This window comes from Microcebus murinus, chromosome 16 (genome assembly GCF_040939455.1).
Source record: "Microcebus murinus isolate Inina chromosome 16, M.murinus_Inina_mat1.0, whole genome shotgun sequence".
Taxonomy (NCBI): domain Eukaryota; kingdom Metazoa; phylum Chordata; class Mammalia; order Primates; family Cheirogaleidae; genus Microcebus; species Microcebus murinus.
Genome location: NC_134119.1, coordinates 68308280 through 68323008, shown reverse-complemented (window position 1 = coordinate 68323008; position 14729 = coordinate 68308280). Strand labels below are relative to the sequence as shown.

At 49.6% G+C, this 14729-nt stretch overlaps 1 protein-coding gene and 1 pseudogene across 2 annotated transcripts; both read left to right on the top strand.

Annotated features, from left to right (window-relative positions):
- Window positions 1-470: 470 nt before the first annotated feature.
- On the top strand, window positions 471-5911 carry LOC105865629 (sialic acid-binding Ig-like lectin 11). Of its 2 annotated transcripts, XM_012754338.3 has the most exons (11): window positions 471-564; window positions 632-1012; window positions 1103-1387; window positions 1684-1731; window positions 1851-2114; window positions 2375-2422; window positions 2547-2804; window positions 2888-3172; window positions 3388-3484; window positions 3803-3854; window positions 5345-5911. In XM_012754338.3, the coding sequence occupies exons 1-11, from the start codon at window positions 525-527 to the stop codon at window positions 5501-5503; spliced, it is 1917 nt and encodes a 638-aa protein (XP_012609792.2). In that variant the 5' UTR covers window positions 471-524; the 3' UTR covers window positions 5504-5911. The 2 variants fall into 2 exon arrangements, with proteins under 2 accessions (XP_012609792.2, XP_075849346.1); XM_075993231.1 differs by lacking the exon at window positions 1684-1731.
- LOC142861419 (uncharacterized) lies at window positions 5683-5879 on the top strand (annotated as a pseudogene).
- Window positions 5912-14729: the final 8818 nt, after the last annotated feature.

The window sequence follows — 14729 nt, the reverse complement described above, 5'->3', positions numbered from 1 at the left end:
CCTGCTTCCCGCCATGGCCCTGGGAGCCCGCTGTGGGCCTTGGAGATGCCCCGAGACAGCCCATTGCCCTTGGGGAGCCTGGGGGTCCCTGGGTTTAGGGGCACTCAAGGGTGAAGCCCCTGGGGACAGGGGTTGGATGGTCATGTTCTCCTTGCCCTCAGCCCTGCATGGAGTAGAGGTTGGCCTGGAGAATGAATGAATGAATAAATGAATACCTGTGTCACCTCACCTGGGCCATGGCTCCCCTCTGTCCCCTAGGAGCACCCTGCTCAGGCTCCCACTCCCAAGAGTTCCCCAGGGTGGCCTCCCTGGTTTGGGGCAGATCCTCACGGCCTCTGCCCCGCTTTTCCTTCTCAAAAAGGAGAAGTCTGGAGAGGGGACCTTTTAGGACATTGGCGGTTCCTGAGGTTCCTCTTGTGTGATTGGGCACTGCCCCTCCCCCAGACTCTGTTAGCAGCTTCCTTCCCAGACAGGCGCACCCAGAGCCAGAGGTCCCGAGGCGGCCCAGCCCCTCGGAGCTGGAGATGCTGCTTCTGTCCCTGCTGCTGCCCGTGCTGGGCGCGGGTGAGTGGGTCTGGGGGGGGGGCCCAGCTGGGGTCTGGGACAGCAGCTGAGCCTCTGTCTCCCCCAGGCTCCGAGCAGAAGCATCCAGGTTACGACATTCAGGTGCAGAAGTCAGTTTCAGTGCAGAGCGGCCTGTGTGTCTTCGTGCCCTGCACCTTCTCCCACCCCCAGGGCGGCTGGAATGACTCCACCCCAGCTTACGGCTACTGGTTCCGAGAAGGGACCGACTCAAGAACTGGTGCTCCAGTGGCCACAAACAACCCGAACCGAGAGGTGCAAACGAGGCGACAGGGCCGCTTCCAGCTCCTCGGGAACCCCCAGAACCAGAGCTGCTCCCTGCTGATCAGAGATGTCCGGGGGACAGATGCGGGCAAATACTTCTTTCGGGTGGAGAGAGGAAGCGACATAAATTATAATTTCAAGAATGCCTTCTCTCTGGCAGTGACAGGTATGGGAAGGGGTGGGACTCCCCCAGACGACGGGTGAGGGGCTGAGCAGGGAGGGCTCTCAGGGCACTAGGAGCCCCTCTCCGCCCCAGCCCTGACTCAGCAGCCAGATGTCTACATCCCGGAGACCCTGGAGCCCGGGCAGCCGGTGACAGTCATCTGTGTGTTTAACTGGGCCTCCGAGGAATGTCCAGCCCCTTCTTTCTCCTGGACGGGGGCTGCCCTCTCCTCCCGAGGATCCAGACCCGCCACCTCCCACTTCTCTGTGCTGAGCCTCACCCCGAAACTCCAGGACCACGACACCAACCTCACCTGCCGAGTGAGCTTCCCCGGAAGTGGCGTGAGCACACAGAAGACTGTCCGACTCAGGGTGGCCTGTGAGTGTGGCGAGGACTGTGGGGTGTGGGGACAGGCCTGGCGGATGGGGAGGCGGAGGAGCCCCGAGGGGCAGCAAACCGCCGAGCTTGGGCAGGTCCAGAGAGGATCTGCAGGGTCCCGGATGTGGCCTAGGCCTGGGGTGCGCATGGGAATGGCATGTACTCTGTGTCCACACGCGTGTGCTCTGGCGCTGCTCTACCCCGGGAAAGTCACACTTTCTTTGCACTGAGGGAGTTATTAGCACTTTTGGGGAACAAGCAGCCCTCCCTGAAGCCCCCTCACAACCCTGTTGCAGACACCCCCAAACCCCTGGTTGTCAGCATTTCCACGGACAACGGGCCAGGTACTGGGGTCCCTCTGGGCAGGGGCGGGGCCAGTCCTCTTTGGGTGAAAAGGCTTTGGGGTGAGGGTGAGGGGGTGTGCTCACCCTCTGTGTCACTCTGTCTCTGCTTCTGTGTCCAGCCCAGAAGGCCCAGGGCTCCGTCCCACTCGTGCAAGCCCAGAAAGGCCAGTTCCTGCGGCTCCTCTGCACTGCTGACAACTGGCCCCGGGCCACCCTGAGCTGGCTCCTGGGGGACAGAGTCCTGTCTTGGTCTCACCCCAGGGGGTCCAGAACTCTGGAGCTGGAGCTGCCCAGGGTGCGGGCTGGGGACTCAGGGCGCTACACCTGCCGAGCGGAGAACAGGCTTGGCTCCCAGAACCGCAGCCTGGAGCTCTCCGTGCAGTGTGAGTGTGACCAGCAGGGCCTGGGGACCTGGGGGGAGGAGGGGGGGGCAGCGTGGGTCAGGGCCCCTGAGCTCTGAGGGGGCTGGGAACCCAGGCCTATGGGACCAGGCCTTCTTACCCTCGGCAATTGGCATCTGAGCCTCTGGGAGTGACTTCGCCCCTCCCACCCCACATCACCCCCCACCTGGGTCTCCAGGGACCTTCCCTTTGCCCAGAGGGAAGCCCTGGCCCGTCTAGAGCGCCACCCTGTGTCCGTGCAGATCCTCCAGAGAACCTGACGGTGCTGGTTTCCCAAGCAAACAGGACGGGTAGGAAAGGGGAACAGAGGGACCAGGCTTCTCAGAGCCAAATGGGGGGACCGATGTCTGTCCCCACACAGGAGGGTCCCTGTGCCCTCAGCAGGGCATCGATTCTGCCTCTTCCCTTCCCTAGTCCTGCAACCCCTGGGGAATGACACGTCCCTCTCGGTCCTGGAGGGCCAAAGCCTGCGCCTAGTCTGTGTCGCCCTGAGCAACCCCCCAGCCACGCTGAGCTGGGCCCGGGGGAACCAGACCCTGAGCCCGTCCCAGCCCTCAGAGCCTGGGGTCCTGGAGCTGCTCCAGGTCCAAACGGAGCACGAAGGAGAATTCACCTGCCACGCCCAGCACGCCCTGGGCTCCCGGCGCGTCTCGCTGAGTCTCTCTGTGCACTGTGAGTTCGGGGCACCTGGGGCCAGAACCCCAAGGTATAAGGAGGGGAGAAGCCCGTGCTGAGCGAGGTCCTTGTCCCCGCAGACCCCCCGCAGCTGCTGGGCCCCTCCTGCTCCTGGGAGGCCGAGGGGCTGCACTGCAGCTGCTGCTCCCGCGCGCAGCCCGCCCCCTCCCTGCGCTGGCGGCTGGGGGAGGGGCTGCGGGAGGGGACCGGCAGCCAGGGCTCCTTCTCGGACACCCCCAGCGCAGCCGGGCCCTGGGCCAACAGCTCCCTGAGCCTCCCAGGGCGCCTCAGCTCCGGCCTCAGGCTCAGCTGCGAGGCCTGGAACGTGCACGGGACGCGGAGCGGCGCCGTCCTGCTGCTGCCAGGTCAGTCCCGCGGGGCTGGGGCCCGGGAGGGAGGAGCCTGCCGCGCTGGGGGAGCTCGGGGTGGCGCGGGCGGCCTGGTGGGACGGGGAGGGGGCAGAGGTCCTGCTATGGGGCTGCGGGGCAAAGGAGAACCCCAGAGCTCAGGTTCCGTGGGGGGAGGGGACACGAGGGTCCCGGGGCTCGGAGGGGCGTCACCCTGCGCCCCTGGTCTGCAGGGAAGCCAGAGCCCAGGGGAGGATTCGCACTGGGGGCCCTGGTGGGGGCCGGTGTCGCTGCCCTGCTGTCTCTGTGCTCCTTCCTGGTCTTGCTCAGGTGAGTGTGGTCCCTGGGGGCGGGGGAGGAGCGGGGCGGGGGAGGGCTGCGGGTCCTGAATCCCACCCAGTCCCGCTGGGGGAACCTGGCCAGGGTGGGGTCCAGAGAATTGGGATCAGAGCAGGGGTCTGTTCCCACCTCTGATCCCACCACTTGGGAGGGTCACCTGTTCTCATCGTGGAAGGCACCTGGTTAGATATATCCTCACTTCCACGCCCCCCCCAGCAGCCTTCCAGCGTTTTTTTTGAGCAGGGGGTTAAGAGCCCCCCCCCAGGCTCTGAGCCAGCGGGGGCTGAAAGGTCCTGGCCCCTCCCTCAGGGTGAAGACCTGCAGGAAGGACGCACCCTCCGCCCTGGGTCCCCTCTCCCAGGTGAGTGAGGAGCCCTCTGTCTGCCAGGGTCCCATCTGGGGAGGCCACATTCCAACTGGTGACTTAGAGGATCATCATGCCCCAAATCAACTGTGCCTCCTGGGTCCCCATCAGTGCAGACCCCAGTCCCGTGACCTGGAGGCCACCCTCCCCAAGGGTCCCCTTCTCCGCCACAGCGCTCAGCGCCAGTGGACCCTTCCTACCCCGTCCTCTTTTCTCTGCAGACCCCTGACCCCCTTGTCCCTTATCGCTGTCTCTCCTCAACACAGGACAGCAGGGGGGGCCTCCCCAAATAATTATTGTCTACAGAGCCCAGGGCTCTCCAAGACCACTCTCAGGTTTGATAATTCAGGAGAGGGATGACAGCACTCAGCGGAAGCTGCCATAGTCATGGGGATAGTGTTTAGTTTATAAGGGGGACAGACAGAGATGAAAATCAGTGACGGGAAGAGGTGCGTGGGGCAGGGGCTAGGAGAGAGAACACCCGTAGCTGCTGGGCGTCCTCTCCCAGTGGAGCCACACGCAGCACTGAATCCTGCCAGCCACAATGTGTGACAGCACTCATAAAGTATTGTTATCTGGGGAGCCCGCCCGAGCCTTGGTGTCCAGGGTATTTATTGGGGGTTGGTGACATCGGCATGGGGCACTATGTGGCTGACAATTCCTCATTCTCCAGACCCTCCAGAGTCAAACTGAGGCCGTAGACTATCTGACATGGCTGTTGCTCCCAGATGAACAAAGATATGTCTACCAGGCTGATATTCCAAGGGCTTTCTTTAGTGAGAGATTCCCTCACCTTTGTTTGGTCAAACCTTTGTCTGGGCAAAGTAACGCCTTCATTGCACAGTTATGCTTTCTTTCTTGGGCTCACAGCTCAATTTCACAGTTGTGTTTGAACAACTGACCCTCTGAGGACCCTGAGGGCAGCACAGGTCTGAGCAAACTCCTATCCTTCTCACACCACCCGACTCTTGTGCATCCTATCACAATTTGCAATTAGATAGTAACTTCATTGACTGTTCCTTACTGTCTGGTTCTCCACTCTGCAGGCTGCATGAGGGCAGGGATGGTGTCTGCTCAGTTTCCCTGAATGTTCAGGGGTGGCACAGGGGAGCTGGTCCAGACCACGGCAGGCACCGGAGTCAGACCTGGCCATGACTCTCGGCCTGACCACTAATTAGATGTGTGATTGGGGCATGTACTTTGCCTCAGTTTCTCCACCCGGTAAATGGGATAGTAGCGTCTCCCCAGTGGATTGCTGTGAGGAGTTTATGAGACCGGCAGTCACTGCCAAGGGCCAGGCATCGGTACTGCCACGTGTTTGCTGTATGAATGTATGAATGAACGAACGAAGGAGGGCCCCGCCAGCGTTTCTGGAATGCATAGACGAGAGACTCCGTGCTTAGTTTCCGGGTTCACCTGTAGATCCTCCTTGCTCTCCCCCAGGTACCGTCATCCTAATTTGACCCCCTTTGCTCCCCTGCATTCAGGGCGACAGAAAGGAGCCACCTGCAGCCACCGCCACCTCGGAGGAGGAGCAGGAGCTCCATTACGCCTCGCTCAGCTTCCATGGGCTGAGGCCCCGGAGGTCTCAGGACCAGGAGGCCACCAGCTTCACCGAGTACTCAGAGATCAAGACCCACGAGTGACAACCTGCGACCTCCAGTAGAGCCAGGGCGTCCCTGGGGAGGGAGATGTCAGGGACAGTTCCCGAGTGACAGTTCTCCGTGTAAACAGGAGACCTGGTAGCCCGGGGAGTCTCACAGTGTCGTGAGGGCAGCACTGGGCTCGTAGGTCAGCCCCAGCCCCCATCGGGAGCCTGAGTTTGAAGACTACATTGTCAGGGATCCTCTCTCTAGTTTGTTCTCTAAATGCGCAGAGCAGGAGACACCAGGGTGAGGGGGCACAGTGTGCTCTGGAGCAAGAAGCCACTCTCCATGTGGCCTTGTAGCCGCTGCTGTTTAGCGCGGATGATCCTTCTCCTCCTTCGGGAGAGAGACAGGGAGAGGACGCAGTCTGAGTGGCTCCCATTTTCACATTAAAAAAAAAAAAAAGCACCTGAGTTTGAGCAAGTTATTTTATTTTATTATTATTTTTTTATTTTTTAGACAGAGTCTCACTCTCTTGCCCCAGCTAGAGTGCCGTGGCGTCAGCCTAGCTCACAGCAACCTCAAACTCCTGGGCTCAAGCGATCCTCCTGCCTCAGCCTCCCGAGTAGCTGGGACTACAGGCATGCGCCACCATACTTGGCTAATTTTTTTCTATATATTTTTAGTTGGCCAATTAATTTCTTTCTATTTTTAGTAGAGACAGGGTCTCGCTCTTGCTCAGGCTGGTTTCGAACTCCTGACCTTGAGCGATCCGCCTGCCTCGGCCTCCCAGAGTGCTAGGATTACAGGCGTGAGCCACCACGCAAGGCCTGAGCAAGTTATTTTACTCTGCAGTGTTGTTCTCTGCAGAGAACAGTAATTGGACACAGTAAGCCTAATTCACAGCGCTCGGGTGGGGCAGAAAGAAAATGATTAACCTAAGGCAGAGAGCCCTTACCCTACACACCTCTTCCCAGAGCAGCCCACCTCTGCCCCGCCTGCTTCCTTCTCCTCCGCTCTGCAGGTATTTTTTTTCCAGATTTTTTTGAGGTATAATTGACAAATAAAAATTGAATATACTTACTGTGACCCTCAGGATGTTTTGCTATATGCATATATTGTTAAATGGTCACCACGAACTGGCTGGCCATTCCATTCCACCATCTCCGTGGTTACTATTTGTGTGTATGCGAGATCACTAACTCTCTTGACCAACTTCCAGTGTGCAAGATGATATCATTAACTCTGGTCATTGTGCTGGACAGCAGACCCCCAGAACTTACTGATCGGCCGGGCACGGTGGCTCACGCCTGTAATCCTACCACTCTGGGACGCCGAGATGGGTGGATCACTCAAGGTCAGGAGTTCAAAACCAGCCTGAGCAGAGCCAGACCCCGTCTCTACTAAAAATAGAAAGAAATTAATTGGCCAACTAAAAACATATAGGAAAAATTAGCCGAGCATGGTGGTACATGCCTGTAGTCCCAGCTACTCAGGAGGCTGAGGCAGGAGGATGGCTTGGGCCCGGGAGTTGGAGGTTGCTGTGAGCTAGGCTGACGCCACACCACTCTAGCCAGGGTAACAGAGTGAGACTCTGTCTCAAAAAAAGACTCTGTCTCTCCATCTTTCCCAACATCTATTAATTTTTTGTCTTTTTAATAATAACCATTCTAGTTGGGGTAAGATGATATCTCATTGCACTTTTGATTTGCATTTCCCTGATGATTAGTGATGTTGAGCATTTTTAATATATCTGTTGGCCATTTGAATGTCTTCTGAAAAATGTCTATTCAGATCATTTGCCCACTTTTAAAAAATTTATTATTATTACTTTTTTTGAGACAGAGTCTCCCTTTGTTGCCCAGGCTAGAGTAAGTACCATGGCATCAGCCTAGCTCACAGCAACCTCAACCTCCTGGGCTCAGGCAATCCTCCTGCCTCAGCCTCCTGAGTAGCTGGGACTACAGGCATGCGCCACCATGCCCAGCTAATTTTTTCTATATATATTAGTTGGCCAATTAATTTCTTTCTATTTATAATAGAGACGGGGTCTTGCTCTTGGTCAGGCTGGTTTCAAACTCCTGACCTTGAGCGATCCTCCTGTCTTAGCCTCCCAGAATGCTAGGATTACAGGCGTGTGCCACTGTTCTCAGCTGTTTGCCCACTTTTTAATGGCATTATTTGCATTTCTACTGTTGAGTTATTTGAATTCCTTATATATTCTGGCTATTAGTCCCTTGTCACCTGAATAGTTTACAAACATTTTCTCCCATTCAACAGGTTGTCTCTTCATTCCGTTGATTGTTTCCTTTGCTGTGATGAAGATTTTTAGTTTATTTTTTGTTTTATTTTTTTCTTGCCATGGTATGTGCGAGTAGCTTTTTAGTTTAATATAGACCCATTTGTCTATATTTGTTTGTGTTGCCTGTACTTTTGAGGTGTTAGCCATAAAAATCTTTGCCTAGACCAATGTCCTGGAGTGCTTCCCCTATGTTTTCTTCTAGTGGTTTTATAGTTACAAGTCTTATGTTTAAGCCTTTGATCCATTTTGAGTTGACTTTTGCATATGATGAGAGCTGGTGGGGTCTAGTTTCATTGTTCTTCTTCTCTTTTTTTTTTTTTTTTTTTGAGACAGAGTCTCACTCTGGGCTAGAGTGCTGTGGCATCAGCCTAGCTCACAGCAACCTCAAACTCCTGGGCTCAAGCGATCCTCCTGCCTCAGCCTCCCGAGTAGCTGGGACTAACAGGTACACGCCACCATGCCCAGTTAATTTTTTTTCTATATATTTTTAGTTGTCCAGCTAATTCCTTTGTATTTTTAGTAGAGATGGGATCTCGCTCTTGCTCAGGCTGGTCTCAAACTTCTGAGCTCAAACAATCAGCCCACCTTGGCCTTCCAGAGTGCTAGGATTACAGGTGTGAGCCACTGCGTCCAGTCCTACTTTCATTCTTCTGCATACGGATGTCCGTTTTTCCCAGCACCATCTGTTGAAGACAATGTCCTTTCCTCAATGTAAGTTTTTGGCACCTTTGTCAAAAATCGATTGGCTGTAAATAAGTGGATTCATTTCTGGATTCTATATTCTTTTCCATTGGTCTAGGTGTTTGTTTTTATAGTAATACAATGTTTTGGTTGCTATAAACTTGTGATATATTTTAAAGTCAGGTAGTGTGATGCCTCCAGCTTTGTTCTTTTGGGTCAGGATTGCTTTGGCTATTCAGGCTTTTTTTTGGTTCTATATGAATTTTAGGATTGTTTTTTCTATTTCTGTGAAGAGTGTCATTGGTTTCTTGATAGGTATTGTATTGAATCTATAGATTCCATTGAATAATATGTCACTTTAGCAGCATTGATTCTTCTAATCCATGAGCATGGGATGTCTTTCCATTCATTTGTGTCCTCTTCACTTTCTTTCATCAGTGTTGTACAGTTTTCCTTGCAGAGGTTTTTCAAACCTCCTTGCTTAACTTTATTCCTAAGGTTTTTTTATAGCTATTATAAATAGGATTGCCTTCTTGCTTTCTTTTTCAGCTAGTTCATTACTGGTGTATAGAAACTCTACTGATTTTTGTGTTGATTTTATATCCTGCAACTTTACTAAATTTGTTTATCAGATCTAAAAATTTGGGGTAGAATTGTTGGGGACTGACATTATACTTTCCTGGTTTAAGAATTAAATTTAGTGAGTAACGTACGTGCTCTGCCCAGAGCATGTGAGAGTTATATGTTCCGGACAGGGTCATTGTGACAAACAAGGTTGCTGCCTAGAGGCATAACAAAGGACCTGAGTTTCTGCAAGTAAGCAAGAGATGCCCAGCCTCACGGTAGTGGGGGTCTGGAGGCCACATGATAAACACATTGTTCCTAGGATTACTGCTTAGCCCCATAAGATGGCTGGTTAGTCAATGACAGGTAAGACTCCTCAGGGAGGAACGACCTAAGCCAGATACAGCCGCTGGGGGTCAGCCTCCAGAAACTGGGGACAAAAATTGCCTCCCGTGGCTGCCTTGCCTAACCTTGCTAATATTGGTCTGTGATCTATGCCTGGCACCTAGAGCAACCACCTGGAAACCTTGAATCGGGGGATATCTGTGTCCTTAAGGCTACGTGTTCCAGAATTTATGGCCATTGCTAAAATGCCTGGGGGGTCATGTATAAGGAACTAACTTTGATTTCTTAAAGTATAAAATAAAACTGACAAGTACATTGGGCACTCGAGTCTTGTAATTGTCTTTGCATGTGTCTGTGTCATCCTTTTGTGTCTCTTTGTTCTGTGTTCATCCCCATCCTGCAAACGGGCCACGGCATAGAATCTTTAGGTTTTTCTAAATATAAGATCATGTCATCTGCAAAGAGGGACAATTTGACTTCCTGTTTTCCAAGTTGAATGCCTTTCGTTTTGTCTGTTTTGGTATCAGGGTGATGCCGGCCTTGTAGAATGAGTTAGGAAGAATTCCCTCCTCTTCAATTTTTTGGAATAGTTTGAAAAGATTGGTGTTAATTCCTCTGTATACGTTTGATAAAATTCGGCAGTGTAGCCATCCAGTCCTGGGCATTTCTCTGTTGTGAGACTTTTTATTACTGATTTAATCTTATTACTTGTTATTGGTCTGCTCAGGTTTTCTTTTTCTTTTCTTTTTTCTTTTTTTTTTTTTTTTTTGGCAGAGTTTCACTCTGTTGCCCTGGCCAGAGTGCAGTTACGTCATCAAAGCTCACAGCAACTTCAAACTCCTGGGCTCAAGCAATCCTCCTGCCTCAGCCTCCCAAGTAGCTGGGACTACAGGCATGCATCACTACACCCCACTAATTTTTTCTATTTTTAGTAGAGCGGGGGTCTTGCTGTTGCTCAGGCTAGTCTCGAACTCTTGAGCTCAAGCAATCCTCCCACCTCAGCTTCCCAGAGTGCTAGGATTACAGGTGTGAGCCACCACGCCCAGCCTCTGCTCAGGTTTTCTATTTCTTCCTGATTCAATCTTGCTAGATTGTATGTGTTCAGGAATTAATCCATTTCCTCTAGATTTTCCAGTTTCTTAGCACATAGTTGTTTATAAATCTCTGATGATGCTTTGTATTTCTGTGGTATCACTTGTAATGTCTCCTTTTTTATTTCTGATTTTGTTTAATTTGGGTCTCCTCTTTTTTTTTTTTTTTTTTTCTTGGTTAGTCTAGCTAGTGGTTTATTGATTTTGTTACTTTTTCAAAAAACCAACTTTTGGCCAGGCGCAGTGGCTCACACCTGTAATCCTAGCACTCTGAGAGGCCGAGATGGGAGGATCATTTGAGCTCAGGAGTTCGAGACCAGCCTGAGCAAGAGTGAGACCCCATCTCTACCAAAAATAGAAAAAATTAGCCAGGCACGATGGCACATGCCTGTAGTCCCAACTACTCAGGAGGCTGAGGCAGGAGGATCACTTGACCCCAGGAGTTTGAGGTTGCTGTCAGGTAGGCTGATGCCATGGTACTCTAGCTGGGGCAACAGATTGAGACTCTGTCTCAAAAAAAAACAAAACAAAACAAAACTTTTTTCAGAGCTTCCTCATTGTTGGTAAAAAAAAAAAAAAAAGAGTCAACTTTTCATTTTGCTGATCCCTTTTTTTTTAGTCTCAATTTGATATAGTTCTTCTCTGATCTTTTTTTTTTTTAAAATCTATTAATTATGAGTTTGGTTTGTTCTTGCTTTTCTAGTTCTCAAGATTTATTGTTAGGTTGATTATTTGAAATCTTTCTGCTTTTTTTTATTTTTTCATTTTTCTTTTTCTTTTTTTTTTTTTTTTTCACAACCAAACAGGGAACAAGAAAGCCCAATTTCTGCTTTTCTGATGTAGGTGTTTATTGCTATAAAATTCCCTCTTAGCATTGCTTTTGCTATATCCCATAGATTTTGGTAGGTTGTATTGCATTTTCATTTATTTCAATAAATATTTTGATTTCCTTCTTAATTTCTTCATCAACCCAATGGTCATTCAGGAGCATGTCATTTAGTTTTATTTGTATGCTTTCCAAAGTTCCTCTTGTTATTGATTTCTAGTTTTATTCGACTATGGTCTGAGAAGATACTTGACATGATTTTGATTTTTAAAAATGTATTGAGATTTGTTTTGCAGCCTACTCTATGGTCTATCCTGGAGTATGTTGTATGGATTGATGATAAGAATGTGTATCCCCCAGCTGTTGGATAAAATGTTCTATAAATACCAGTTATGTTCACTTGGTCTAAAGCGCAGTTTAAATCTCAGGTTTCTTTGTTAATTTTATGTCTAGATGATCTATTGAAGACTGAGATTAGAGTGTTGAAGCCCCCAACTATTGTTGTTAGAATCTATGTCTCCATTTAGAGCTAATATATACCTGAGTGCTCTAGTGTTGGGTGCACAACATATGAGTGTTTAGAATTATTATATTCTGTTGCTGAATCGATCCTTTTGTCATTATTATATAATGACCTTCTTTGTCTCATTTTACTGTTTTTGACTTAACATCTGTTTTATCTGATATAAGTATAGCTACCGCTTGCTTTTGGTTTCTGTTTCCATGAAATGTCTTCTTCCATCCTTTTACTTTCAGTCTATATGTGCCTTTACAAGTGAAGTGAATTTCTGTTAGGCAGCATATATTTGGGACATGGCTTTTTATCCATTCAGCCAGTCTATATCATTTAAGTGGAAATTTTTAATCCATTTACATTCAAGATTATTATTGATATGTGAGGACTTATCCCTATCACTTCCTTAATTGTTTTCTGGTTATTTTATATATCATATACTCCTTTCGTCTTATCTCTGTTCATCACTGTGCTTGGTCTGTAGTGGTAACATTTGAGCCCTTTCTCTTCTTCATTTGTGTGTTTGCTCTACCAATGAGTTTTATACTTTCATGTGTCTTGGGGTTGGTAGATATCATTCTTTTTCTTCTAGGTGTAGGACTCCCTTCCACATTTCTTATAGGGCTGGTATACTAGTAATGAATTCCTTTGGGTCTTTTTGTTTGTTTGTTTTTGTTTTTGTTTTGAGACAGAGTCTCACTCTGTTGCCCAGGCTAAAGTGTGTGCCGTGGCGTCAGCCTAGCTCACAGGAACCTCAAACTCCTGGGCTCAAGCAATCCTTCTGCCTCAGCCTTCCAAGTGGCTGGGACTACAGCATGTGCCACCATGCCTGACTAATTTTTTTCTATATATTTTTAGTTGGCCAATTAATTTGCTTCTATTTATAGTAGAGACGGGGTCTCGCTCTTGCTCAGGCTGGTTTCAACTCCTGACCTTGAGCGATCCACCCGCCTCGGCCTCCCAGAGTGCTAGGATTACAGGTGTGAGCCACTGCTCCCGGCCTCCTTTGGATCTTGCTTGTCTGAGAAAGACTTTATTTGTCCTTCAATAAGGAAGTATAACTTTTCTGGATAGCAGGGGTTTTCTTTTCAGCACTTTGAATATATCATGTCATTCCTTCCTGATTTGCAAGGTTTCAGCTGAGAAATTCACCCTTAGTCAGATAAGGGCTCCCTTATATGTGACTAGATGCTTTTCTTTTACTGTTTTTTTTGTTTTGTTTTTTAATTCTTTGCTTTTGCCTTTTGACAGTTTGACTATAATGTTCCATAGAGAAGACCTTTTGGGGTTATACCTATTTTGGAATTCTGAGCTTACAGAATGTCTATCTCTTGCTAGACTTGGGAAATTTTCAGTTATTATTTCATTAAATAGGTTTCCCATGCCTTTGTCCTTCTCTTCACCTTCTGGAACACCCAAAATCACTTTATGGTGTCTCATATGTCACATGGCTTTGTTCATTTTGTTTGTTTAGAGATGGGGTCTCATTATGTCACCCAGACTGGCCTCAAACTCCTGGGCTCAGGTGATCCTCCTCCTCAACCTCCCAAATAACAAGGACTATAAGCATATGCCCCATGACCAGCCCTGTTTGCTTTTTAAATATTTTTTAATTTTATTTTGGTTTTTTTTTTTTGGTCTGACTAGGTCATTTCAAAAGACCTGCTTTCAGGTTCTCAAATTCTTTCTTCTACTTGATCTAGTCTATTCTTGAAACTCTTGAATGTATTTTTTTTTTCTTTTTCTTTCACCAGCCTAACAGGCCCAAATTGAATGTATTTTTTATTTCATTGAATTTTTCAGTTATAGGATTTCTGTTTGGTTCATTTTTATGCTATCTACCTTTTTGGTGAATTTTTCACTCATATCCTGAATTATTTTTTGATTTGTTTGTATTTTTTTCTGGGCTCTCTTGTATCCCTCTGAGCATCTTTAATATTAGTATTTTGAATTCTTTTTCTGGTATTTCATACATTTCTTTTTCATTGGGATCTGTTACTTAGGAATTATTGTATTTCTTCAGATGTCATATTTCCTTGCTTTTTCAAGTTTCTCATGTCTTTCTGTTGATATCTGTGCATCTGGTAAAATAGTCACTTCTAATTTTTTGGATTGGCTTTCATAGAGGAAGACTTTCCTGAAGATTAATCTATGGTGTTAGTTGGGGGGGGGGGCTCTTTAGCTTTGGTTCCGGGTGCATGCAGTCGTGTAGTCCCCATCCGATTTCTGTAAACAACATCAGTGGTGTCTGTTATTTCCTCAGTGGCTTAGGCTGCAGTTGTGAGAAGAGACTGTGGTGAGGTTTTGCTAGGGATGGGAATGCCAGGTGGGTCAATCCTTGGGCCCCAGTGGTGGTAGAAGCAGGCTGAGCATACCTGTTCTTGGGTCCAGGTGGTGTGAGCAGGCACAGGTCCAAGACGGCTGATTCTTGGGCCTCCAGGTGGCTTACTTGGGTGCCAGCAGTGGCAGTAGTTGGCTGGCTTGGTGGGCAGGTCCTCGATTACTTAGGCAGCATGCATGGCATGGGTGATGGCAGTAGCAGTGGTGGGGCAATCCTCACCTTCCCAAGCCACTCACACTGGTGTTAGCAGTGGCTTCGACAGGCTTGGCAGGCCAGTCCCCGGGTCCCCAGGTCCCCAGGTAATGAATGTGGGTGTGTGCCAGTCATGGTGGCGATGGCAGGCTGGGATGGCCTGTACTGAGGCCCTTAAGAGGAGTATACAGAGGCCAGTGCTGGGGGATGTGGCAATCCCCAGGCACCCAGGCAGCATGTTTGGGCGTTGGAGGGGGGTGGTACAAGGCCGTGCAGGCCTGTCCTCAGGTGGCATGCACAGGTGCAGGCTGTGGTGGGCAGGGTGCAGCGTTCCCTGCACCCCTGCACAGCACGCCTTGGGTGGTGACAGCAACAGCTGTTGGCAGAGACAGCCTGTCCTTGGGGCACCTGCAAGCGCGCTGTGACCCTG

Excerpts from the sequence above, each read along its gene's own strand:
- LOC105865629 (XM_012754338.3), top strand. The coding sequence starts at position 525 with ATGCTGCTTCTGTCCCTGCTGCTGCCCGTGCTGGGCGCGG. Across the intron at positions 1,388-1,683 it reads TGTCCGACTCAGGGTGGCCT|ACACCCCCAAACCCCTGGTT; the intron begins GTGAGTGTGGCG and ends ACCCTGTTGCAG. Across the intron at positions 3,485-3,802 it reads TCCTTCCTGGTCTTGCTCAG|GGTGAAGACCTGCAGGAAGG; the intron begins GTGAGTGTGGTC and ends CCCCTCCCTCAG.